The sequence below is a fragment of the Aquarana catesbeiana genome, linkage group LG12 (genome assembly GCF_042186555.1).
Source record: "Aquarana catesbeiana isolate 2022-GZ linkage group LG12, ASM4218655v1, whole genome shotgun sequence".
NCBI classification, from domain to species: Eukaryota; Metazoa; Chordata; class Amphibia; order Anura; family Ranidae; genus Aquarana; species Aquarana catesbeiana.
Window position 1 is genome coordinate 215,307,187 of NC_133335.1, and position 26,401 is coordinate 215,333,587.

Here is a 26,401-nt window from a genome sequence, read left to right on the forward strand (position 1 = left end):
TTGCTGCCATGGATTAGTGCCAAGAAAGGAAAATTACAATTATTTGATACTATTTTTTGTTTTCCTCACTGACATGGTAGCGTACATGTGATAGTATTATCCCATAATTTGGTGCAGGAAAGGGAAATTACGTTAAGTATGTCCTACAATTTTCAATTTTAGCACAGGCGTGTCAAACTCAATTTCATAGCGGGCCACGGCAGCAGTATGGTTGCCCTCAAATGGCTGGTTGTATCTGGGGTATGCTACCTACAGAGACTAGAGTTCAGGAGTGTGCTACGTCTAGTGTGCAGAGTTCTCGAGTGTGCTATGCATATAGTGCAAAGGTCAGGAATGCGTTGTGTATGGGGCTTACGGGTGCGCTGACTAGAGTTCAGGAGTGTGCTACGTCTAGGGTGCAGAGTTCAGGAGTGTGCTATGTACAGAGTGCAGAGTTCAGGAGTGTGCTACGTACAGAGTGCAGCGTTCAGGAGGATGCTATGTGCAGAGTACAGGAGTGTTCTACGTGCAGAGTTCAGGAGTGTGCTACGTGCAGAGTTCAGAAGTGTGCTATGTGCAGAGTTCAGGAGTGTGCTACATACAGAGTGCAGAGTTCAGGAGTGTGCTTCGTACAGAGTGGAGAGCTCAGGAGTGTGCTACGTACAGAGTGGAGAGCTCAGGAGTGTGCTACGTACAGAGTGCAGAGTTCAGGCATGCACTGCGTGCAGTGTTCAGGAGTGCGCTACGTACAGAGTGCAGCGTTCAGGAGTGCGCTACGTACAGAGTGCAGCGTTCAGGAGTGCGCTACGTGCAGAGTTCAGGAGTGCGCTACGTGCAGAGTTCAGGAGTGCGCTACATGCAGAGTTCAGGAGTGTGCTACGTGCAGACTTCTGGAGTGTGCTACGTGCAGACTTCTGGAGTGTGCTACGTGCAGACTTCTGGAGTGTGCTACGTGCAGACTTCTGGAGTGTGCTACGTGCAGAGTTCAGGAGTGTGCTACGTGCAGAGTTCAGGAGTGTGCTACGTGCAGAGTTCAGGAGTGTGCTACGTGCAGAGTTCAGGAGTGTGCTATGTGCAGAGTTCAGGAGTGTGCTACGTACAGAGTGCAGAGTTCCGGAGTGTGCTACGTACAGAGTGGAGAGCTCAGGAGTGTGCTACGTACAGAGTGGAGAGCTCAGGAGTGTGCTACGTACAGAGTGCAGAGTTCAGGCATGCACTGCGTGCAGTGTTCAGGAGTGCGCTACGTACAGAGTGCAGCGTTCAGGAGTGCGCTACGTACAGAGTGCAGCGTTCAGGAGTGCGCTACGTACAGAGTGCAGCGTTCAGGAGTGCGCTACGTACAGAGTGCAGCATTCAGGAGTGCGCTACATACAGAGTGCACAGTTCAAGTGTGTGCTGTGTGCAGAGTTCAGGAGTGCGCTACATACAGAGTGCAGCTTTCAGGAGTGTGCTACGTACAGAGTGCAGCATTCAGGAGTGCGCTACGTACAGAGTGCAGAGTTCAAGCGCGTGCTGTGTGCAGAGTTCAGGAGTGCACTATGTACAGAGTGCAGAGTTCAGGAGTGCGCTACGTACAGAGTGCAGAGTTCAGGAGTGCGCTACGTACAGAGTGCAGAGTTCAGGAGTGCGCTATGTACAGAGTGCAGAGTTCAGGAGTGCGCTACGTGCAGAGTTCAAGCGTGTGCTGCATGCAGAGTTCAGGAGTGTGCTATGTACAGAGTTCAGGGGTACGCTACATACAGACTGCAGAGTTCAGGGGTGCGTTACGTACAGAGTGCAGAGTTCAAGCGTGTGCTGTGTGCAGAGTTCAGGAGTGCGCTATGTACAGAGTGCAGAGTTCAGGAGTGCGCTATGTACAGAGTGCAGAGTTCAGGAGTGCGCTATGTACAGAGTGCAGAGTTCAGGAGTGCGCTACGTACAGACTGCAGAGTTCAGGGGTGCGCTACGTACAGAGTGCAGAGTTCGGGAGTGTGCTGCGTACAGAGTGCAGAGTTCAGGAGTACGTTACATACAGAGTGCAACATTCAGCAGTGCACTACGTACAGAGTGCAGAGTTCAGGAGTGCACTATATACAGAGTTCAGAAGTGCGCTACATACAGAGTGCAGAGTTCAGGGGTGCGCTTTGTACACAGTTCAGGAGTGCGCTACATACAGACTGCAGAGTTTAGGGGTGCGTTACGTACAGACTGCAGAGTTCAGGGGTGTTCTGTGTACAGTGTAAAACTTCAAATCCCCGCCTGCCTTGCAGGGAGAACGTTCTCTCTCTCTCTGAGATTCTGGAGATCTGTCTCCGCCATGAATGCGTGCAGGGATCTGTTATTTCCGGGAGCCGCTGAGAGCAGAGATGTTACTTGTAAACACACGAGGCTTCTGAACAAGAGTGGAGGGTGAGAGCCGGAGGTGGGACTTCATTTTAAAAAGGGGTGCGAGTGAGGAGCCCGAACGCACAACATTAATTATAAGATTGCGCTGTTAGTTTGTGGATGTTTGCGATCCCCCTTTTAACGCTGTTTAGAAAAATTTTCCGCCATTATTAGCAACAATCAAAGCAATTTGCAGCCAGTTTTCTAAAGAGGGTCACATGTCATCTACACAGGTATCCGCTCTCACTCCCACTTGTTGTCCAATTGAAGTAACAGTGTAAGTGTCTTTAATGTACTTTCCGAAACGTTAGAAATAAAAATTAAAAAAAAGATATTTATTAAAGCATGACTTTATATCAATATATTACAATTTTAAATTAAATCAAAAAGGTTTCCAAAAGAAAAAGGACAGCTGCGACTTCAGCCCAGGTACATCTAGGGTGGCTGCTGGGGGCTCATTTTCATTTGTTGACTCCAGGAATCTTCAAGTTGGGATAAAAGTGGCAGCAGAAGACCATCGAGGACAGCCAGACCCTTCCAGGAGCAGCGCAGACCACTGAAAGTTCAATGAGATGTCAGTCAACACACACTACTGATACTGTACATACTAATGATGTCCATATTGAATAAACCTATAGTATTACTTTGCAGGAGACCCTTTAAGTCATCACTACTTGCTTTCCTGCTACTGCAATCCACAGCTACATCCAGGAGAAAGAACTGACCCTTCTTAGTGCATAACCTGCCTCTCCCCTATGCGGTGCCAAAGCGGCAATCACCAAGCCTAGCTACAACTTGAAACATATATGAGACTGAGTAGCCAAGGCTGATGACCTGATTTTCCTTCACTGTAGTTAAGAAATAAAGCTAGGTCACCTCCCCGCCCCCAGCCTGTGACTGAACAGTGAAGGAGCAGCAGAAGACTGATGAGCTCATCAACCTGCTTCCCCCCTCCTATCAGTCCCTCCTGATGTGCCCCATCAATGGTGTTATTGGGTGGAATTCTGCCCCATCATTGGTGTCATTGGGAGGAGCTGTGCCCCATTATTGATGTCATTAGTAGGAATTGCACCCCATGAGGGTACTGTAGCCTAATTGATGTCAGTGAATAAAATAGTGCCTCAAGGGCCCGATAAAAGCACGCAAAGGGGCGCATCTGGCCCCCCAGCCGGAATTTGGAGACCACTGCTTTACTCAGTAGGCCAATACTTGGTGCAAAAGCGGCATTTACCTGCCTAGACACAACTAAGGTGCCAAAGAGGCTGATGACCTGACTGTCCTTTAATGTAGTTAAGAAACACAGCTAGGTCATCTCCCTACTCCCAGCCTGTGACTGGACAGTTAAGGAGCAGCAGAAGACTAATGAGCTTATCTATCCACTTGCTGACCGCCTAACGTACTAGCACAGTGGCAAATCGGCCTCCCAACGCTGGATCACATGCCTAGTATGTGATCTGTGTGCCCGGTCAGGGGGCGTGCGCGTGCCGGCCCGGCTGTGCTGTGATTCGTCACAGCACAAGCCGATCTGTGGGTCTCGGCCAATGATTGGCCGCCAGCATCCGCTGATTGGCTCAGCGATTCACAGAACAGACCATTGTGATTGTAAACAATACAGAGCTCTGTTCACTAACAGAGGATCTTGCCGGATCTCTGCTATGCAGGGGGAAAAAAAAAAAAAAAACCAAGATCCTTAGTAAAAACAGCACTTATTACACTCATTACACATAGTCAGACACACATTTAACTCTTTAATCTCCCCTAGATGTCAACCCCTTCCTACCCAGTGTCATTAGTGCAGTGACAGTGCATTGATCACTGTACTAATGTCACTGGTGATGTCAGTGGCAGTTAGTCAGTTACCCCCAGTGTCAGTTAGTGTCAGATTGTCCGCTGCAGTCCCATATAAGTCGCTGATCACCATCATTAGTAGTATAAAAAAACAAAAAAACAAATAAAAATTCCAGTATACAGTATATCCCATAGTTGGTAGATGCTATAACTGAGACAAACCAATCAATATACACCTATTGGTGTTTTTTTTTTTTTTAGCAGAATACATTTTTGCCAAAATTTGGGAAGAAATTTGATTTTGTATAAATTTTTTATTGGATATGTTTTATAGCATATATTTTTTTTCACAATTTTCTGTCTTTTTTTCATATATATTGCAATTAATGAAAAACCCAGTGGTGATCAAATATCACCAAAAGTAAGCTCTATTTGTGTGAAATAAATGATATTAATTTTGTTTGGGTACGGTGTTTCATGACGGCACAGTTAAAGTAGCGCGGTGCTGCATAGCAAAAAATGCCCCCCGTCACAAAGGGGGTAACATTTTCTGGAGGTCAAGTGGCTATTTGCTCTCTCCACCTGTCAGGCCCTCTTGTAAACTGAATCTGTTACTTTATGATTGGACAGTGAAGGATCAGCAGATAACTGATGAACTCAGCTCTCTGCTCTCTCCTCCTGTCAACAACAAAATTAAATGAACACATAAAGCAGCCAAAGCAGCACAGAAGACCTTCCTTACTTGTGATCTATCACCAGCAGCCCATCCTTCTGCAGCTCTCTCAAATCCTGGGATTTATCAAACAAGTCCTGTAAGCTGAGTGCAGAGCTGAGCGTTTTCCAGTGCTGTGTAAAAAGAACAAGTAGAGGGTTACATCTCAGCTCAATTCACATATTTCCATGCATAGGCATCAGTGTAAGAAGGTCAAAGTGCATATAAACCCCAACAATGCACTTCTCTTGTTTTCTCCCTTTTGGTTTGTTAGAAGAGTTTTGTTATGTCTGTTGATCCTGCCAGTAATCTAGTCAGTGGAAAACTTCCTGTGCTGCACTCATATCAGTTACATTGTTCCCATTTCTCTCAGTGGACTACAGAACATCTCCTCCCTATGGTATGGAGATGTGAAAAGGGGAAGGTGTTCTGTGGTCCAGTCCTTGGGAGACAACAGTGCTCCTTCAAAGATACAGTGAAAAGAGTAAATGTAGTCACCCGAGGACAGGAAATGTGTAACTGACAGGATCACCAGGTGAGAATATAGGGGAAAAAAGCAAGAAAAGATAACTAATGCAGCCACCACATCTAAAGATTGATAATCTTCAGAATAATACATATTTGCTTTAAATCAGTGGTCTCCAAACTTTGCTTGCTTTTATCCGGTCCTTAGGGCACTATTTTAATTACTGATACCAGTGAAGGGAACAATTCCTCCCAGTGACATCAACGATGGGGCACAGTTCCTCCCAATGACACCAACGCCCCAACAATGGGGCACAATTCCTACCAATGACATCAACGATGGGGCACAGTTCCTCCCAATGACACCAACGCCCCAACATCGGGGCAAAATTCCTACCAATGACATCAAGGGTGGGGTACAGTACCTCCCAATGACACCAACGCCCCAACAATGGGGTACAATTCCTACCAATGACATCAACGATTGGGCACAGTTCCTCCTAATGATGCCCCAACAATGGGGCAAAATTCCTACCAATGACATCAAGGGTGGGGCACAGTACCTCCCAATGACACCAACGCCCCAACAATGGGGCAAAATTCCTACCAATGACATCAACAATGGGGCACAGTACCTCCCAATGACACCAACGCCCCAACAATGGGGCAACATTTCTACCAATGACATCAACGATGGGGCACAGTTCCTCCCAATGACACCAACAATGGGGCCCAATGATGGAGCACAGTTCCTCCCAATGACACCAACAAAGGGTCACAATTCCTCACAATGACACCAATGATGGGGGATTGTTTACTCTCACTGATGCTGGGACATTTTGTACTCCCACTGGCCACAGTCTGGCCTCCCTAAAGTCTGCAGGACAGTAAACTGGTACTTTGGAAAGTTTGGAGACCCCTGAATTAAATCAGCCTACTTACTGTATCACTTACAGGCTGCGTTCACACTCTGTGCGCAAAATTATGCGCTTTTCAAACACACTGTCAGTGTCAAACACACTCATCGTTCCACAGTGGCTCACCTGTTGATCATCTCCTGCTCGTCAGTCAAGCCCACAGCAAGCCCCTCCTGGCTATTTAAACTGCCTGGTTCATTTCTTCAATTGCCTTTGCCAAACATATCTGGAGACTCTCTGCTGTGTTCCTGTTGAAGACTTGCCTGGCTGATGTCCCTTCTGGTTCCTGATCCTGTCTGCTGCCTCTGACTACGCTGATCTTGGGCTTCCTGATTTCCTGGCTTGTTCTGACTACCCGATTTGGCTACCAAACCCTGGCTATGTTTTGACTATGTCTACCAGTTGTACCATTTTTACCATTCTATTACCACTCTCACCTCATGGGGTATCCCAGTGTCCATTCTTAAACCCAGCATTAACATTTCTGATAACCTAAAAAGTAAAAAGGTCAAAGAAATAAAAAAATTATTAATGAAAAGCAAACATAGCAAGTTTTTGTAAGGACTTGTGCAGTCTATATGAATTAATACAATATAGGAAGAAAAGAAATCCCCAAATGCCATACACCAGCAAAACCCGACGGTCATATGAAAAGAGCAGCCTCAGCCCAGCTCCATCCAGGCCACTCTCTCAAACGCGTTTCACCCCAACCACAGGGCTTAGTCATGGACCATGCACATCGCTGGATCGCGATCAGGGTCGGGTAAGTATTAGTGGGGCTGCGGGGGGGGGGGGGGGGGGGCTGCATACTGAAGGTTTTTTACCTTCGTGCATAGAATGCACGAAGGTAAAAAAAACCTTCAGCTTATACAATCACTTTAAATATAAATACATATCAGATTTGTTAGTATACAGTGCCTTGAAAAGGTATTCTTACGCCTTGAAATTTTCCCCATTTTGTCATGTTACAACCAAAAACGTAAATGTATTTTATTGGGATTTAATGTGATGGACCAACACAAAGTGACACATCATTGTGAAGTGGAAGGAAAATGACAAATGGTTTTGATTTTGTTTTACAAATAAATATGTGAAAAGTGTGGTGTACATTTGTATTCAGCCCCCCTGAGTCAACACTTTGTAGAATCACCTTTCACTGCAATTACAGCTGCAAGTCTTTTTGGGGATGTCTCTACCAGCTTTGTACATCTAGAGAGAGACATTTTTGGCCATTTTTCTTTGCAAATATCTCAAGCTCTGTCAGATTGGATGGAGAGCATCTGTGATCAGCAATTTTCAAGTCTTGCCACAGATTCTCAGTTGGATTTAGGTCTGGACTTTGACTGGGGCATTCTAACACATGAATATCATTTAATCTAAACCATTCCAATTGTAGCTCTGGCTGTATGTTTAGGGTCATTGTCCTGCTGGAAGGTGAGCCTCCGCCCCATTCTCAAGTCTTTTGTAGACTCTAACGGGTTTTCTTCTAAGATTTCCCTGTATTTGGCTCCATCCATCTTCCCATCAACTCTGACCAACTTCCCTGTCCCTGCTGAAGAAAAGCATCTCCACAACATGATGCTGCCACCACCATGTTTCACGGTGGGGATGGTGTGCTCAGGGTGATGTGCAGTGTTAGTTTTACCTCCACACATAGCGTTTTGTTTTTAGGCCAAAAAGTTAAATTTTGGTCTCATCTGACCAGAACACCGTCTTCCACATGTTTGCTGTGTCCCCCACATGGCTTCTCGCAAACTGAACTTCTTATGGCTTTCATTCAACAATGGCTTTGTTCTTGCCACTCTTCCATAAAGGTCAGATTTGTGGAGTGCACAACTAAGACCCCATACACACTATTAGATTTTCTGGAGATTTTGGTATTCAAATTTACCAAAACCACATAGTGCAAGGGCCTGCCTTATTGCATATAAACTGAAACTCTTAAGGTTTGACCTCATATTATATGTGTTTGGTAAATCTTTGGACAAAAATCTGCAAAAAATCTAATAGTGTGTATGAGGCTTAAACACCCTCGCCGCTGTAATTCAGGTGCCCGGCGCCCGAAAAGGGGCCGGGCGCCTGATAATGGGGTGGAAGCGGCAGCCATGGATAGATTTATGCAATGCATGAATCTATCTATTGGTGATAGAGGGGGAGGGGGCGGCACCCGTGCGCCCTTATGGATGCACCGCCACTGGCTACCATGGGTCTCTTGGCTGCTTCTCTGATTAATGCTCTTCTTGCCCGTCCTGTCAGTTGAAGTGGACGGCCATGTCTTGGTAGGTTTGCAGTTGTGCCATACTATTTCCATTTTCGGATGATGGATTGAACAGTGCTTTGTGAGATGTTTAAAGCTTAGGATATTTTTTTATAACCTAACCCTGCTTTAAACTTCTCCACAACTTTATCCCCGACCTGTCTGGTGTGTTCTTTGGCATTCATGATGCTGTTTGTTCACTAAGGTTCTTTAACAAACCCCTGAGGGCTTCACAGAACAGCTGTATTTATACTAAGATTAAATTACACACAGGTGGAATCTATTTACTAATTAGGTGACTTCTGAAGGCAATTGGTTCCACTAGATTTTACTTAGGGGTATCAGAGTAAAGGGGCTGAATACAAATGCACGCCACACTTTTCACATTTTTTTTTGTAAAAAATTTTGAAAACCATTTATCATTTTCCTTCCACTTCACAATTATGTGCCACTTTGTGTTGATTGAACACATAAAATCCCAATAAAATACATTTACGTTTTCTGGTTGTAACATGACAAAATTCGGAAAATTTCAAGGGGTATGAATACTTTTTCTAAGCACTGTAGCGGTCTGGTTCATATATTATTTGTGTTTCCTATATAAACTGTAATCTAGAGCTGTCATTAGTGCACAGAGTCAATCACTCCAAGTCAAGTTTTTTCTGAAACTAGGAAACCTATAAACCTTAAAGGGGTTGTAAACCTTCGTGTTTTTTGACTTTAATACATCCTATGCATTAAGGTCAAAAAACACCTGCCAGTGACCGGCCCCCCTAGTTTTAGTTACCTGAACCCTTGAACTTGACCCACGGGGATGCACTGTCTCTCTGCCCAGGGTTCTCGGCTCTTGATTGGATAGAATGATAGCAGCACAGCCATTGGCTCCCGGTGCTGTCAATCAAATCCAATGACGAGATCGCCGGGGGGCGGGGTCGAGTCCTGCATTCGGCTTCTATGAACGCCGAATGCTGGACTCGGGAGCGCGCCCACAAGGTAACCCCCTCGGGGAAGCTATTCTCCTAGGGGGTTATCAGATGTGGGGAGGAGCTGCGAGAGCCGCCGTGGGACCCCAGAAGAGGAGGATCGGGGCCACTCTGTGCAAAACGAGCTGCACAGAGGAGGTAAGTATGATATGTTTGTTATTTATTTATTTTTTTTATTATTTACCTTTACAGTCACTTTAAGCTTATTAAAAATGTTTGTTTTTTTTTCCCCCTAGAATCAGGGACGGTACTTACAATGGATAAAAAGTGTCTGTTTTGCTGGTGGCTGCCGTGTTCATGGAATCTCCATTCATCTGCCCCCCAGATTCATAATCTTCAGGTGCTGCAGGGGTTAATACAAGCGTACAAATGGCTGCACCTGTGACAGGCAGTCATCAAAAGTGCTGACTATGCCTATCCTCTCCGCATCCCTCCTCCATTCATAGAAGTCATAATATCAATTCCCCCATTGAAAAGTGCTCTAATAATGGAGGACTAGCAGATGAATAAAAGCTCTGGCTCCTCCATTCACAAAGTGCTTTTCATTGTGGGAACTGATAAATCAGCTTTTGAGAAAAGAGTAGGGGTGCAGAAAGGGCGGGCTTAGTTGACACTTTTGACAAGTGCCTGTGATAGGTGCAGCTGCTCATACTAACCCTTACAGCACCAGAAGATCATAGCCCAGAGTATCCAAGGGGGGGGGGGGACGGTGAAAGGACAATTTTAAATAACGGGCACTTTTCATTCACTGTAAGTACTGTTCCTGGTGCTGAAAAAAAAATTACTAAACTTAAGTTTTACCTGGTTAGGAATTTTACAAATCACTTGATGAAAAGGAGTATACTAACATATCGAAGGCACTTTGTTCAGTCACTTTTCGAGTGCCATGTCCTTTGGCCATCACCTCCTTCATCCAAGGTTCTGGTTCCAAGGTCTGTATACGCGCTTCCCTCCTTTTCCTCCCGCTGGCCCGAGGTACAAACCGCCCATGAGCACCTATGAACGTTAGCAGAAAAATATGGAGCCTTCATTGCAACACTACCATCAATATTGACTATACTGTTTGCAGACTAAAGCCTCGTACACACGATCGGATTTTCAAGCAGGGAATTGTGTGATGACAGACTGTTTGCCTAAAATCGTTTCATCCAGGGGTCAGAGGAGCCCCGGCCAGGAGACAGGAGATCTCACCCAGGCACAGAGGAGCCCCAGCCAGGAGACAGGAGATCTCACCCAGGGGTCAGAGGAGCCCCAGCCAGGAGACAGGAGATCTCACCCAGGCACAGAGGAGCCCCAGCCAGGAGACAGGAGATCTCACCCAGGGGTCAGAGGAGCCCCAGCCAGGAGACAGGAGATCTCACCCAGGCACAGAGGAGCCCCAGCCAGGAGACAGGAGATCTCACCCAGGGGTCAGAGGTGCCCCAGCCTGGAGTCAAGAGACAGGGGGTCTCACCCAGGGGTCAGAGGTGCCCCAGCCTGGAGTCAAGAGACAGGGGGTCTCACCCAGGGGTCAGAGGAGCCCCAGCTAGGAGACAGGAGATCTCATCCCAAGAGTCAGTTGGTCTCCTATCCGGGTGTCAGGAGAACCCCTATCCAGGGGCCAGGATTGGGCCATGCAGGGTTCTGTGACTAAAAAGAAAGTGAGCTAAGTCAACTAGGAGTGCTGGGCAACACAGTCAGAAGTACTGGTAAGAAGAGCAGCGGTGCTGCTGACAAGGGAGCCAGGTGGCTTGGCATGTACAGTTGAGTATTCATGTGGAAGTGGAAAAAACCCTACTTGGGCAACTGATGTTTATGTGAACTTTCCATTTTGTTCAATAAAAGTGGCCTGCCGTGCCCTAAAACACAGTTTGGACTGGGGCAACTCATTGAGAAAAAAGCACCTTCAACATGAGTATAATCACCCGAACACTCTTTGGAAATTCCATCACTACTCTGCACCACAAATGGGGATTCTGGACGATGTTATGCAAAATATGGCCATTAAGTAAAGAACAGCTTCACTTAAGTTACAGCTATTATAGACCTCTTTCACATCCTATACAAAACTAAAAAACCACCAGCCTCGCCTAAAGAGAACCAGTCACGATTGGGCCTATGCTAAAGAAATCATATATGTGCAGGCTTATTTATGGGAGCTTTATTCATATCCCCTTTGACTAATCAGCCTTCCTTAAATAGACCCCATTGTGTATAAGCAACTTATGCTCACCTGGTCCTACTCCAATATACTGTTTTCCCAACCAGTATGACATATTATGCATGCTGACGGCCCCCTGCAATCAAAATAGACAAGATCATTCATAGGATACATTCAAGAACTAAATCACTTAGATTTTAATATACAGATGATTAACTCCAAATAACGAATTCCAAATATTCTGGCCAACCCTCTGGACCCCACTGGGTATAGCGACTATGAATACCCTATGCTGCCAGTGTAGCAGTCCATACACTGCAATAGACAGCCATGGAGTGAGTGTCCATCATAATTCTTTCAGTGTCGACTGAGAGAAGCATCCGAGGCTTCTTCTTCCAGGTAAAGTGTCGCAGAAGAAAGAAGTGCTTTTTATTGGTCAGTGAGGTCACTGAATCACGCTGACCAATGAGCACTTGCGGTGATCAGTATTAGGACCAATACACTGGCAGCATATTTAGAGTTACTTCATCTTTACATTCTTTGTGAAAAGTTGAACTTACCCTTTACACTAATCTTTAGGCCTGAAACGTGCATACAAAGAATAAACCGGCTCAGGCAAGGAAAGGGTTAAAAACATAAGTTAACATAAAATAAAGGGTACTCACGTTCCTGGCAAAATTTGACACCTCATAATGTCGGAATCCTGCCCGCTGCAGAATCCGCCTGGCGTCCTCAAACATCTGGGCAGTCAGTTCCTGATCGGGAAATGCGATTTGGCCCCTCTCCTTCAGTCTGAACAGCGCAGTTCCCCTTTCCAAGGTCAGCTGGTACAAAGACACATGATCATCACACTGGTCCACAAGCCTCTCTAAGGTGCTGTGCCACGCTGCCAGGCTTTGTCCTGGAAGTCCAAACATCACATCAACCGAGGTGCGACCTGGAAAAAGTTTACAGGCCTCCTTTAAGGTCTCCAGGGCTTCTGAAGCTGTGTGTGTCCTACCAAGGAGCTGAAGGTCACCGTCATCCAGGGACTGGGAGAAGCAAACAGATAACACATAGAGGATGGCATAAAAAGGAATGGTGGCCACTATGTGAAACTCTATTTATTATGTGACCCTCTATACTAGACAAGAAATCCTCTCAAAGTGGAAGCTTCCCACCCCACTTGGCAAGCTACAATTAATTGGGCCCTATCTCTGTATGCTTGCCTACTCAAGTCGGAACTGTCTGCAAAAATCCAACAAGATCTAGGCAAACTGTGTAGATGTACGGGGCTATTGGTTTAGTTCTAACCCTGCATACCCCACTTTAATATACACCGATCAGCCATAACATTATGACCACCCACCTAATATTGAGTATGGCCCCCTTTTGCTGAAACAGCCCTGACCCATTTGAGGCATGGACACCAAATTAACATCCACAAGAATGGCAGGACCCAAGGTTTCCCAGCAGAACATTGCCCAAAGCATCACACTGCCTCTGCCAACTTGCCTTCTTATACCGCATTCTGGTTCCATCTCTTTCCCAGGTAAGTGATGCACACACACCCGGCCATCCACGAGATGTAAAAGAAAACATGATTGATCAGACCAGGCCACCTTCTTCCATTGCTCTGAAGTCCAGTTCTTATGTTCATGTGACCATTGTAGAAGATTTTGGCTGTGGATATGGGTCACCATGGGCTTCACAGCCCCATACACAACAAACTGCGATGCCCATTTTTTTCTGTTTTCACCACATCAACTTCATGGACAACATGTTCACTTGCTGCCTAATATATCCCACCAATTTTCAGATGCCATTGTAACAATGTATTCCCTTTACCTGGCAGTGGTCATAATGTTATGGTTGATTGGTGTATAATGGTGCTCTTGGATCCACTTCAGGGAAACTTATGCCGCGTACACACGAGTGGACTTTCCGGCAGACATGGTCCGGAGGACCGGACTCCGTCGGACAATTCGATCGTGTGTGGGCTTCAGCAGACTTTTTTTCCCAAAAGTCAGACGGACCTAGAAATAAATTATGTTTCAAATCTTTCCGACGGACTCGAGTCCGGTCGAAAAATCCACTCATCTGTATGCTAGTCCGACGGACTAAAACCGACGCTAGGGCAGCTATTGGCTACTGGCTATCAACTTCCTTATTTTAGTCCAGTCGAACGTCATCACGTACGAATCCGTCAGACTTTGGTGTGATCGTGTGTGTCCAAGTCCGTACATTTTAAAGTCCGGCGGACCTACACTGCAAAGTCCGACGGAAAGACTGTCGGACCTAGTCCGCCGAAAAGTCCGCTTGTGTGTATGCGGCATTACAGTATTGCTGTCATTACTGAAGGTTGCACCTCCCTCTATATCTGTTCATATGGTACCCCAAGTTTGCCAGATACATGCTCAGTTTTGTACCTTTTTGTATATTAAATCACAACATTTAATGAAATGTGCCTGTTAAAAAGAGGAACTTATATTGGAAAGTTGACAATTTATTTCAAGTTCATAACTTCACAGAGATGCTCACCAGCCCCAACGTCTAGCGCTAATTTTGGACAGAGTGGGGAAGGGACAGAATCTGTGATCGCCATTACCGTGATTTCTATTCCCTTCCCGCCAGGATAGGGACTGAAACAAAACACCTTCGAAAAGAAGGGGAGAGCGCACCGACCTTGTGCATTACCAAAAATAAATTTTAATAAAGGTAAACAGCAATGTGGTACACAAGCATATCAACGCAACAGCAATATTGAGCAGTAAATCATAGGTCTACAACTGGAACCGGAGATGTTGGAGGATCAGCCGGTATTGCAGGGCGGCTAACGCGTTTTGAGGGAGAACCCTCTTCCTCAGAGCCAAAGCGATGAATGACCGGCTTCTTCTACCTGTCTCTCTCTCTCTCTCTCTCTCTCTCTCTCTCTCTCTCTCTCTCTCTCTCTCTCTCTCTCTCTCTCTCTCTCTCTCTCTCTCTCTCTCTCTCTCTCTCTCTCTCTCTCTCTCTCTCTCTCTCTCTCTCTCTCTATATATATATATATATATATATATATATATATATATATATATATATATAGTGGCGGAGGGGCAGATTCCAGGAGCCCTACCCCGAATCCAGCACCACCTTGTAAAGGTAAGGACATGAATGGCTGCCCTCCCGTCTAACCTGTCCGGGGCGGGGTGCTAGTGCTAGTGAGGGGGCGAGGGGCAGCTTCCAGGAGCCCGCACTACCTCATCAAAAATCATGAAATGATTATTATCACACCTTATAAGTAGCACTTTAAAACCAGTAGGTCAGATTCAACACTTAGATTGTTCAACATCTACTGGTTTTAAAGTGCTACTTATAAAAGGTGTGATAATGATCATTTCATGATTTTTGATCTTTTGACAGCCCTAAGACTCCCTGGCCAATCGGGTCTCAGGGCCGACTTCATGATTGGCCAGGAGGAGAAGCAGGAAGACACTAGCAAATATTAATTTGCTAATGTCACGCAACTGGGTGGGCTCAGTGCTCTGCGCCCCCCGAGCCCACCCTTTTTTGAAGCCAATTAATCATGTGCTTCAAAAAAAAAAAACCCCCATTGAAATCCATGCGTCCGCCACCCTGCATGTAGATTAGGGGGCTTCCCTAATGGAGCGGCCGCCACTGCTGTACAGCGCCTGACCACTTATTACTAATGACAATAATATGATTGATTTATAGAGTTATCTTGGTTTTTCAATCTTAGATGGAGGAATCCTCTGCTCAGATTGCACCCTATCCACGCCATGTAAGGGGCCATTTTCCTTCCAATGCTATTTAAATCCCAATACACTTGTGTGGATAGATTTCACAGGCCATGTGTGGTTTTCTGTATTAATCATTGTGCAAATTGCTTCATACCAAGTACTATTACTTTGCAGGATCCATTGAGGATGTGGTTACAGTTGTGCAATATGATATAAGACATTTGCATATGACATTTAATGATTCATTTTAACCCCATTCATGACAAGGGTAAAATAAATCCTATCACCTGAATACAGTTTTGCAACTTTGGCATGTTAGTAAAACTATACTTTGTATCATCCCAACTACTAAGTGCAGGGCTGCTGGTAGAAATCATGGGGCCCCGTACAGCCTGGCCGAATATATCACGACCATATTTCACAAAAAATAAACTAAAATCATCATTAGCGCACACAAACATAACAGAGAACCTGGGTAAATTAGGACTTTTTTTATTGTTTTTTTTTTTTACATTTTTTTTAATACATAATTTATTAAAATATAAAATATTACATATTTTTTTTACTTATATATAAAATATTACATTTTTTTTTTAAATGTAACATTTTTATAATTATTTTATTTTAAAAAAATGTAAATTATTTATTACATGGTTTAATTATTACTTTTTTTACAATTTGGTATTTACAGGACAGGGAAGCCTTCAGCGCTGCGGGGGGGGTAATCAGAAGCAGGCAGAACAAAGAGGGGGATCAGTGCCAATGAAAGCAATTACAGGAACGATGCCCTGTGTCTTTCCCTGCAGCAGCTGAAAGCCGGCAGGAGGGGAGAAACTGGCTTTCAGCTGCTGCAGAGAGACGCACAGGGCATCCTTCTGTAACTGCCCCTCCGCCCGACTGCACCGATTCCTCTTGATTTCTCTAATATTATTAAAAGAAACACTGTTACAAAATAGTAATGTATTTTTTTTATTTCAGCTGTATATTTCCTGCTAATACTATGACCTACCATAAAAGAACAACCCCAAATAAATTCTCCTGCTCCTGACGATCACAGCTATACCCCATATGTGTACGTTTTTGTTGTCTGTACCTCTAGTAGGACTCAGAAAATATGGTGCGCCTTTTTGCTTTTATTTATCCTACCTAAAACATACTGATGCTAATTTTAACCACTTCATGACCAGTGCTGTACCCGTACATAGCGGGACTTTCAGTGGTTATACCGGGATAGTGCCTGCAGCTGCAGGAATCATCCCTATGTTGTGTTTTTCAGCCGACGATGCTCTGTTTTGTAAAAGCAATCCTAGCAGCTAGATAGTCGCTGGATTGCTTTTACAAGCAGCGGGATTTAGGCATCGCCTGCAACAAAAATGTCATTTTTGGTGAGATGCTCCCAATAGGAAATCACGTCTAAAGGGATGCAGGCCCAGCAGCTTTCCTCATTGGTGCCCTGCAGGTGCTGCAGCTGATTGATAATTATAAAAACCACTCCCATTAGATTTACTTTCTCACATGAATCAGACATGTATTTCTTCTCTATCAGACACACATGTATTTCTTCAGAATAACAAATGGTAGGAATCTGCAACAAAGTTTGTTATAATCCCTGCAATGTACATAGATCACCCATAGGTGAATGTGGAGTGCAGTTACTCTTTAAAGCATGGCCTACGTTTTTCGCCGTTCCATGGGCATGCACAATTTTAAAGGATGACGTGTTTGGTAATTATTTATTCGGCGTAACATCATCATTTATATTTTACCAAACAATTGGGTATTATATTCTGTTGTTGAGCATTAAAAATTCATTAAAAATGGTATTTTCTCAAAAAAAAAATTTGCATTTGGAAAACTGCGCAAATATCATGAGGCATAAAATATTGCATTGCCCATCATTTTATTCTCTTGCAACACCAAGTAAAAATTGCTTTAAAAAATACTGTATTTATTGGCGTATAACACGCACTTTTTCACCCTCAAAATTGGGTGCAAATAGCGTGTGCGTGTTATACGCCAATACTTCAATTTTAGCTGCCTCGGAGAGGAGGGGGGGGGGGGGGCAATACGAGCGCCGTCAGATTACAGTGAGAATCTCCTATTTACTCTGTAATAGGAAGTCCCGTCTCCTGGGCTGCCATTGGACCACTGTTCTGTCTATCATAGGAGATTCTCACTGTATGTAATCTGTCGGCGCTCATCCCGCCCCCCTCCCTGTCCCCTCTAGGCTGCAGATGGGCATCAATCAGACTGCACTGATGGCAATGGTGAGGCTGCTGCATTGATGGCAATGGTGAGGCTGCATTGATGTGGACTGATGAGGCTGCATTGGTGGCACTTAAGAGAGCCATGCTGCTGGTAGTGGACCTGGCTGTGCTGTCTGGCAGGGGTTAATGGATCACAAAAACTGTCTGAACAGAGATAAAAATCCTTTGCAGGGAAAACAGTCCACATACAGGATGTATATTTAAAATGTGTACTGAGGTGTCTGGCTGAAGTTCAGTTTTAAATTCTGATGTAAATACACTTATAGTATATTAATGGAAGTAAATTGCGGCCAGTACCTGTAATCCAACAGACAGGCGGGTGACCCCGGCATCCCTGAACTGCTGCAGCTTGCTTCTCCTTGATGAGGTGGGATTGGCTTCCAACGTGATTTCAGCATTGTGCGGCAAATAGGCGTGCTTGGATATCACCTCCAGTATGGCAGCGATGGTGTGGGGGCTGGCAAGGCTTGGAGTGCCGCCACCAAAAAATACTGAGGGAACCCTGCAATAAATAAAATTTATAATATAATTATATATTTATAATAATAATATATATATATATATATATATATATATATATATATATATATAATAATAATAATATATATATATATATATATATATATATATTAGGGCTGATATATTAGGGCTGCAGCTAACGATTATTTTCATAAACGATTACCAGTAGTTGGCCGGTTATTGTTTCAATTAATCGGTTAATAACCTTAAAAAAAGTGTATTGTATAATTAGTTAATTAGTTAATTTGGAAAGTTATAAAAAAAAGGCAATTTATTCGTAAAGTGGGGTTCCACCCAAAAAAACAAAAATACATGAAAAATCCTAAAAAACAAAACAAAAAAACATTTGGATATTTTTTTTTTTACTTACCTCTAAATGCCTGTTGCTAGGGGGTCCCTTGTAGTCTGCCCCTTTCAGTGCCTGGGCTGGTGACATCACTTCCCCCTCGGCACAGGAAGGGCTCCGCTCTGCTCCCTCCCTCCTGTCAATCATCTGGGACCCATTACAGGTCCCAGGTGACTGAGCGGCCAATCACGGCGCGCGGCGCCACTTGCGCATGTGCAGTGGGTGCCAGGCTGTGAAGCCACAGCCCGGCGCCCACAGTTGCAATGCTGGCGCCGCTGAACAGAGGGGGAGAGGAGTGGGGCTTCGATCCACCGCATCGCTGGACCCAGGGACAGGTAAGTGTCCAATTAAAAGTCAGCAGCTGCAGTATTTGTAGCTGCTGACTTTTAATTTTTTTTTTTTTTTTTTTACTGGACCCCCTAGGTGGAACTCCTCTTTAAATATCTCTATGTAGTGGTAAATATAAATAACCAACTATCTGGTTAGGGAGCAAAATATCGAATCCACTCTGAGAATAACAGACAGAAGAGATATACTGTATATACTATTAGAGGAGATATACTGTATATATTATTTTCTCTTTTTGTACTATAAAGGGCTCATTTTAGTTTTTTTAGCCCCATTATGTCAGTGGCTGATTAATAGATTATAAAAATAGTAATCGATTAATTTTATAATCGATTAGTTGTTTCAGCCCTAATAAACATATATCTATATCTATAGATATAGATAGATAGATAGATAGATAGATAGATAGATAGATAGATAGATAGATAGATAGATAGATAGATAGATAGATAGATAGATAATACATTTATAATAATAATATAATAAATTATTAATAATAAAATATAAATTATCATTTATAATAATAAATATTAATAAATTAATACATAAATAAAAAATAATAATAAAGTCAAATATTTGCTACCTGCAGCTAGGATACAACCAAGCAAAGGTGACTTAAGCCGGCCATAAATGGTTCAATTCAAACCATCTATGGGCAGGCTGATAGTACCCAAATCGATTGTTGTAAGACTTGGGTACAACCAGCATGTCATACTATTCATGCGATTATTGCCAGTGGCTATAGTCGCTAGCAATAATCACTTTGTTCTCCCCGTGGGGGACCCACCAGTAAAAAACACAATGGCTCCACAAAGGGGAAATCGAGCGATTTACACCCCTGGCTCCCGTGGTCCCTGGGTGGTCCTGGTCACAAAGACCTTACCTGCGCACTTGGCTGAGTTGGACCAAGGTGGAAGCCTCTTGCAGCAGACAGGCCCGGATGGCGCCTTCATTGTCAGACTGGGCAATGTATTTGTTGAAGTTACAGTAAGTGCAGCGCCTCTCACAGTACGGCCACTGAAAACACAGCAATGAGGACATGACTGTACCGAACATTTACATCACACAGACAATAAGCACTTATGCCCCGTACACACGGTCGGATTTTCCGATAGAAAATGTCCGATCGGAGAGTGTTGTCTGAAATTCCGACCATGTGTGGGCTCCATCGGACATTTTCCATCGGATTTTCCGACACACAAAGTTGGATCCGTTGTCAGAAATTCCGATCGTGTGTACACAAATCCGACGGACAAAGTGCCACGCATGCTCAGAATAAATAAAGAGATGAAAGCTATTGGCTACTGCCCCGTTTATAGTCCCGACGTACGTGTTTTACGTCACCGCGTTCAGAACGATCGGATTTTCCGACAACTTTGTGTGACCGTGTGTATGCAAGACAAGTTTGAGCCAACATCCGTCTGAAAAAATCCTAGGATTTTGTTGTCGGAATGTCCGATCAATGTCCCACCGTGTGTACGCCCTATTAGAACTTAAAGTGTCACTAAACCCTCATCATACAAAACTATCAATAAATGGTGTATTTCATGCTGTTCATACTCACTCAGTCACTATGAGATTTGTTTTCTGTATTCTGCAAAAAAAAAAAACCTGGTTGATCCTGCTGCTCTCTAGCTCCACCTTCTGTCCATGTCCTCGATTCAGCTAGGGATTTTGCAGCTGTGGTGGCAGTTCTGCACATGCTCAGTTTTCAGTAAGTTTCTATGTTGAGCATTTCCTCCCTATCACATCTGAGCAGCCCATGTGACTATAGAGTCACACATGGGGGGCGTATACACAGGGGTAAATGACAGCCCAACTCCCTCCCTCCTCCTCCATGCCCACTAACCAGCTAAACACAATGGGGGAGAGATATTACATGTAGATTAATGGAGGCTTCACCCCCCTCTTATTTTAAGACACAGGCCGGAGGGGCGTGAAACATAGCCCGTGACTGGCAGAAATCCACCCACAACATGTTATTTCCAAAAATGATAAAAGATTTGATTTCAAATATATATTTGTATGACCATTTAAAGCAGTTTATTGATATTTAATTATTTTTACTCTGTATTCCAAAAGCTGTTTTTTTTTTTTTTTGTTGAACGTGTGACCAGCAGCAGAGGACTAGAAGCTCCTCCTGCTTATGTTTCCCTGCAGACAGGCTGGGAAAGATCTGGGTCATGTGACAGCTGGATATCAATTAGGAAAAGGGTACTTAGATGGTTATTTATAATAAAATAATTACAGTGCCATCATCCACATACAGAACAAGAAGGGACAACCTGATGAGTGCTTTTTATGAAGCTTAATTTTCCTGATGAGGGAAGGGTGGAGGGTTTTGGGAATTGTAATAAATGTATTAGCTCATATGGTGAAAGGAGACGTCATCACGCCAGCGTAGCTGTATATCTGCCTCCTGCTGGAGGTTCATGAAATGTGCATGTTTTGTATGGGCAAATGTGGGGTGCTTTTTTTTTTTCCCTTTGTCTATGTTTTGATGTAGGCTGGTACAGTTCTTATTGTGACCGGTTTGTTTCCACGATGAATGGTTTACTGTTGTATACACCTGTTATAAAATGTAAAAAAAATAAAAAAAAATAAAAAGTAATTAACAAAAAAAAAGAAATAGAAGATGAAACAGTTTGTGTTTAGTATCACTTTAAACACTTCCCAGTTACAGCGCGGGTTTACTTTGCCTGGTGGCCGTCATATGACATCGTGCCTTGATCGCGCTGCCCGCACGCCCCCTGCGGTGATCAAATACCACCAAAAAAAAGCTCTATTTGTGTGAAAAATAGATAAATTCATTTCGGGTACAGTGTCGCATGACCGCGTAATTACCAGTTAAAGTTAACACAGTGCTGAATAGCAAAAAATGGCCTGGTCATGAAGGGGGGGTAAAATCTTCTGTGGGTATACACGCCTCTTTGCATATGTGAGTTCCCCTGTCACCTATGATTGGCTGTCTGCTTTGACAGCTCTCTTGCGGAATAGCTCCACTGGGTTCAGACTGATCTCCAAACTTGCTTGAGCTCACCACTACTGACCAGTAACTTGGATTTTTGTAATATTATTTTGGGGCTCATTCGCACAGGCCCCCGGGGGCCAGAAAAAGCAGGCGATTGAGCTGCAGTTTTACTGCCCCACCGGACCACCCATCCAGTGCTGGGACAAGATCATCCAGTGCCCAGGGCAAAGATGACAAATTGCACCCCCTGCCCCCCCATTATGTGCGAGCTTATGAGGAGGAAGGTGAGAGAGCACAGCCCACACCACCTCCCAGCTCTCACCTGCACCCCTTGCTGCTTCCAATGCTGGGCTGACAGAAGTAGTGATGCAGCTGTCACTACTCCTGGCAGTCTTATAGTAGAAGGAACTTGTGGCTCCCCCATCCCTACAATGCACACTGCGCCCAGGGCAGCCGTCCCTTCTGCCCACCCCTTGTCCTGGTCCTGCACCCATCTAAAGAATCACAAGGGTGACCGTGCACAAAAGATTCACATTAGATGGGCAGCACTGGCAAGTGAACGGGGTCACATGACCATGTTCAAAGTGCCAGGCTGTGGTTTGGCATTTTTTTTAGGGTTAAAATTAGGGTTGCACCGATACTAGTATCGGTATCGGTGCCAATACCGTGTATTTGCACAAGTTTCGGTATTCATGCAAATGCACCGATACCTGAAACCGATACTTTCAGGCTTGGCTCTTTGAGCTGTCAGTGGGTCTCCCCTGTGTTAACCACTTCAGCCCCAGAAGATTTTACCCCCTTCCTGACCAGAGCACTTTTTGCGATTCGGCACTGCATCGCTTTAACTGACCATTGCACGGTCGTGCAGCGTCGCACCCAAACAAAATTGATGTCCTTTTTTTTTACCATAAATAGAGCTTTCTTTTGGTGGCATTTGATCGCCTCTGCGGTTTTTATTTTTTGTGCTATAAACAAAAAAAGAGCGACAATTTTGAAAAAAAAACAATATTTTGTACTTTTTGCTAAAATAAATATCCCCATTTTATTTTGAAAAAAGCTTATTTTTTTCTCAGTTTAGGCCGATATGTATTCTTCTACATATTTTTGGTAATAAAAATCGCAATAAGTGTATATTGATTGGTTTGCACAAAAGTTATAGTGTCTACAAAATAGGGGATAGATTTATAGAATTATTATATTTTTTTACTCGTAATGGTGGTGATCTGCGACATTATGGTGGACACGTTTTGACACATTTTTGGGACCATTGGCATTTATACAGCGATCAGCGCTATAAAAATGCATTGATTACTGTAAAAATGTCACTGGCAGTGAAGGGGTTAACACTAGGGGGCGATCAAGAGGTTAACTGTGTTCCCTCAAGTGTGCTCTAACTGAAGGGGGGAGGGGACTGACTAGGGGAGATGACAGATTGCTGCTCATACTTCGTATGAACAGACGATCTGTCACTTCTCCCCTCAGAGAACCGGGATCTCAGCGTTTACACACAAAGATCCCGGTTCTCGACGTGTCACGAGCGATCGCGGGAGCCTGGCGGTCATCGAGACCGCTGGGCACTCGCATTGGACCCAGGGTCTAGCAGCGGGCGCGCGCCCTTAGTGGTCGCCTAAGGAAGCGACATAACACAACGTTGATTCACCTGCCCATGCCATTCTGCCGCAGTAAAACTGCGGCGGCTGGTCGGGAACAGGTTAACCACTAAGCAACCGCCCACCGTCATATGACGGTGGGACGAGGCTTCTGTTGTTCTGGGAGGACGTCATATGACGTCCTCGCCCTCCCAAGCCACTAGGGGGTGCGCGCGCGTGTCCGCCGGGCACCCGCGATTGCCGGGTAACAGAGCAGGAGCGTGGATCTGTGCATGTAAACACAGATCCACGTCCTGTCAGAGAGGAGAGGAGACCGATGGCGTGTCCCTTGTACATAGGGACAGCGATCGGTCACCTCCCCCAATCAGTCCCCTCCCCCCACAGTTAGAATCACCTCCTTAGGTCATACATTAACCCCTCGAGCGCCCCCTAGTGTTAACCCCTTCCCTGCCAGTCACATTTACACAGTAATCAATGCAATTTTATAGCATTGATCGCTGTATAAATGTGAATGGTCCCAAAAATGTGTCAAAAGTGTCCGATGTGTCCGCCGCAATATCGCAGTCACAATAAAAATCGCAGATCGCCGCCATTAAATAAATAAATAATAAAAATGCTATAAATCTATCCCCTATTTTGTAGACGCTATAACTTTTGCGCAAACCAATCAATAAACGCTTATCGCAATTTTTTTTTACCAAAAATATGTAGAAGAATACATAATGGCCTAAACTGAGGAAAAAATTTGTTAAAAAAAAAAATTTGGATATTTATTATAGCAAAAAGTAAAAAATATTGTGTTTTTTCAAAATTGTCCCTCTTCTTTTGTTTATAGCGCAAAAAGTAAAAACCACAGAGGTGATCAAATACCACCAAAAGAAAGCTCTATTTGTGGGGAAAAAATGATAAAAATTTCATTAGGGTGCAGTGTAACATGACCGCGCAATTGTCATTCAAAGTGTGACAGCGCTGAAAACTGAAAAATGGCTTGGGCAGGAAGGGGGTGAAAGTGCCCAGTATTGAGGTGGTTAAAGAAGTCCGATAATTGGAGCTGTCAAAAAACAAAAAAACAGCTGTTAATGTTTATTACCAACATTGCTCAGCCCTGCAACACTAAAATATAAAGAAACATTGTTTCTTTTTTGTATCTTTCTGTTTCTTCATCTGCAGCTCAAGGGGATGAACAAATGTTTAACCCCTTATTAACCCTTAATTTACTCTAATCAGCCTTAATTAACTCCCTATTCTCCTCCATTTATTTATTACTTTCCTACTTTTTTTCCTTTTGTTCAGGTCTATTTTATAAACGATAAACAATTAAAACTTTTTTTGTGTTTGCTTTGTTAGTGAATATTTTTACACATATATATTAACATATATTTACACATTTCACATTGAAAAAGCGCTAAATGTACTTCATTTGTAAATAACTTTTCGATGCTTTGTACCATTACTGACATTTGAACAAAACAGTTGCGGTAGGTATCGGTAATTAGTATCGGCGAGTACTAAAAAAAAAAAAGTATCGGTACTCGTACTCGTAAGAAAAATGGTATCGTTGCATCCTTAGGTGAAGGGCCAACATATCGCCACTCCCAGCCAACTGCCCTCTGAAAAGTGATCCACTGTGGATTTCCTTGCAGAAAGGCAGCAAGCAGTGACGTCGCTTTGTGGGTGCGGACCACTAGAAGGGTGACACCTTCAAGTAAGAAGTGATATCCAACCATGATGGTGTCACCCTGCGTCCTTTACAACAGGGGCTGATTTGGGGAGCGCAGTGTGACCGCGTGCTGCCGGCTTGAAAAAAAAGAAAAACGTGGCGCCCGTGTGCAATCGCCCCAATGCTGGCAGTACGTGAGATCTGTACAGCTGTCTGCTCAGGCTCAGTGTATGTGATCTGTATACTCTTCATCATTACATAGTGACCCCATAGAACTTACATGGACATAGACAGCAGCCTCCTCCTCCTCCTCCTCTGTCCTGGAGATCTCTGCACTGTGCACCCCCTGCCTGGGGATCACACAACACTTCTTAGCAAATGACAGTAGCACCCTGGACCGAAGCATGTCCCTAGATCACGTGATCATTGTCCCTGGCAGACCTCGTGTGCAGCTGATGACCTCTGAAGGGTTAACTTAGGCTTGCTACATTGTATCCCCTTCCGGGGTTTTTCCATTGAGAGAGGCGAGCTAGCGCTCCCCCTGGTGGGCACTCCGAGGAACGACCTCTATACAGAACCCAAGCAGGTCACTGCACTGTGAGCTGAGAGAGAGAGAGAATGGTGGAGGGACATCAGAGAACCTCAAAGACAAAACTGATACTAGAACTGATTATCGTTATATTTTATATATATATATATAGATATATATATCTATATATATATATATATACAGGATCTCACAAAAGTTAGCACACCCCTCACATTTCTGTAAATATTTTATTATATCTTTTCATGTGACAACACTGAAGAAATGACACTTTGCTACAATGTAAAGTAGTGAGTGTACAGCTTTTATAAGGGCCATGCGGACCGTTCAGATCCGCCTGTCAGTTTTTTCAGGCGGACCTGAATGGACGCTCCGTACATCTCCATGGAGCGACGGATGTTGGCGGTGACATGTCCTCTGACACCCGATCCGATCCGCTAAATCCAGACGGATGGAAACCCTATTTTTCACCCATCTGGCGGATCGGATGAAAACGGACAAGAGGTCCATTTTCATCCGATCCCCCCATAGAGGAGAGCGGAGATCTGACAGGTCCGTCCCTACACAGTGTGCAGAGATGGACTTGTCATCTGCCGGCTCAGCGGGGATCAACGGAGCGATCCCTGCTGAGCAAGCAGATGTCTGAATACGGATCCGCAGATGTGAAAGGGGCCTCTCAGTGTAAACTTGCTGTCCCCTCAAAATAACTCAACACACAGCCATTAATGTCTAAACCGCTGGCAACAAAAGTGAGTACACCCCTAAGTGAAAATGTCCAAATTGGGCCCAGTATCAATATTTTGTGTGGC

The 26,401-nt window shown here is 44.3% G+C and overlaps 1 protein-coding gene across 1 annotated transcript; it reads right to left on the reverse strand.

Moving 5' to 3' along the window:
- Nucleotides 1–2,657: 2,657 nt before the first annotated feature.
- RSAD1 (radical S-adenosyl methionine domain containing 1) lies at nt 2,658–25,582 on the reverse strand. Its single transcript, XM_073606671.1, has 9 exons — nt 25,326–25,582; nt 19,688–19,821; nt 17,889–18,093; nt 12,271–12,636; nt 11,678–11,741; nt 10,314–10,461; nt 6,663–6,717; nt 4,874–4,977; nt 2,658–2,899 (listed from the first exon to the last, which is right to left on the reverse strand). Exons 1-9 carry the CDS (start codon nt 25,449–25,451, stop codon nt 2,779–2,781), a joined length of 1,323 nt encoding a protein of 440 aa, XP_073462772.1. The 5' UTR covers nt 25,452–25,582; the 3' UTR covers nt 2,658–2,778.
- Nucleotides 25,583–26,401: the final 819 nt, after the last annotated feature.

Excerpts from the sequence above, each read along its gene's own strand:
- RSAD1 (XM_073606671.1), bottom strand. The coding sequence starts at position 25,451 with ATGCTTCGGTCCAGGGTGCTACTGTCATTTGCTAAGAAGTGTTGTGTG. Across the intron at positions 12,637-17,888 it reads GCCTGTCTGTTGGATTACAG|TCCCTGGATGACGGTGACCT; the intron begins GTACTGGCCGCA and ends TGCTTCTCCCAG. Across the intron at positions 6,718-10,313 it reads GAACAAAGTGCCTTCGATAT|GTTATCAGAAATGTTAATGC; the intron begins GTTAGTATACTC and ends TTTACTTTTTAG.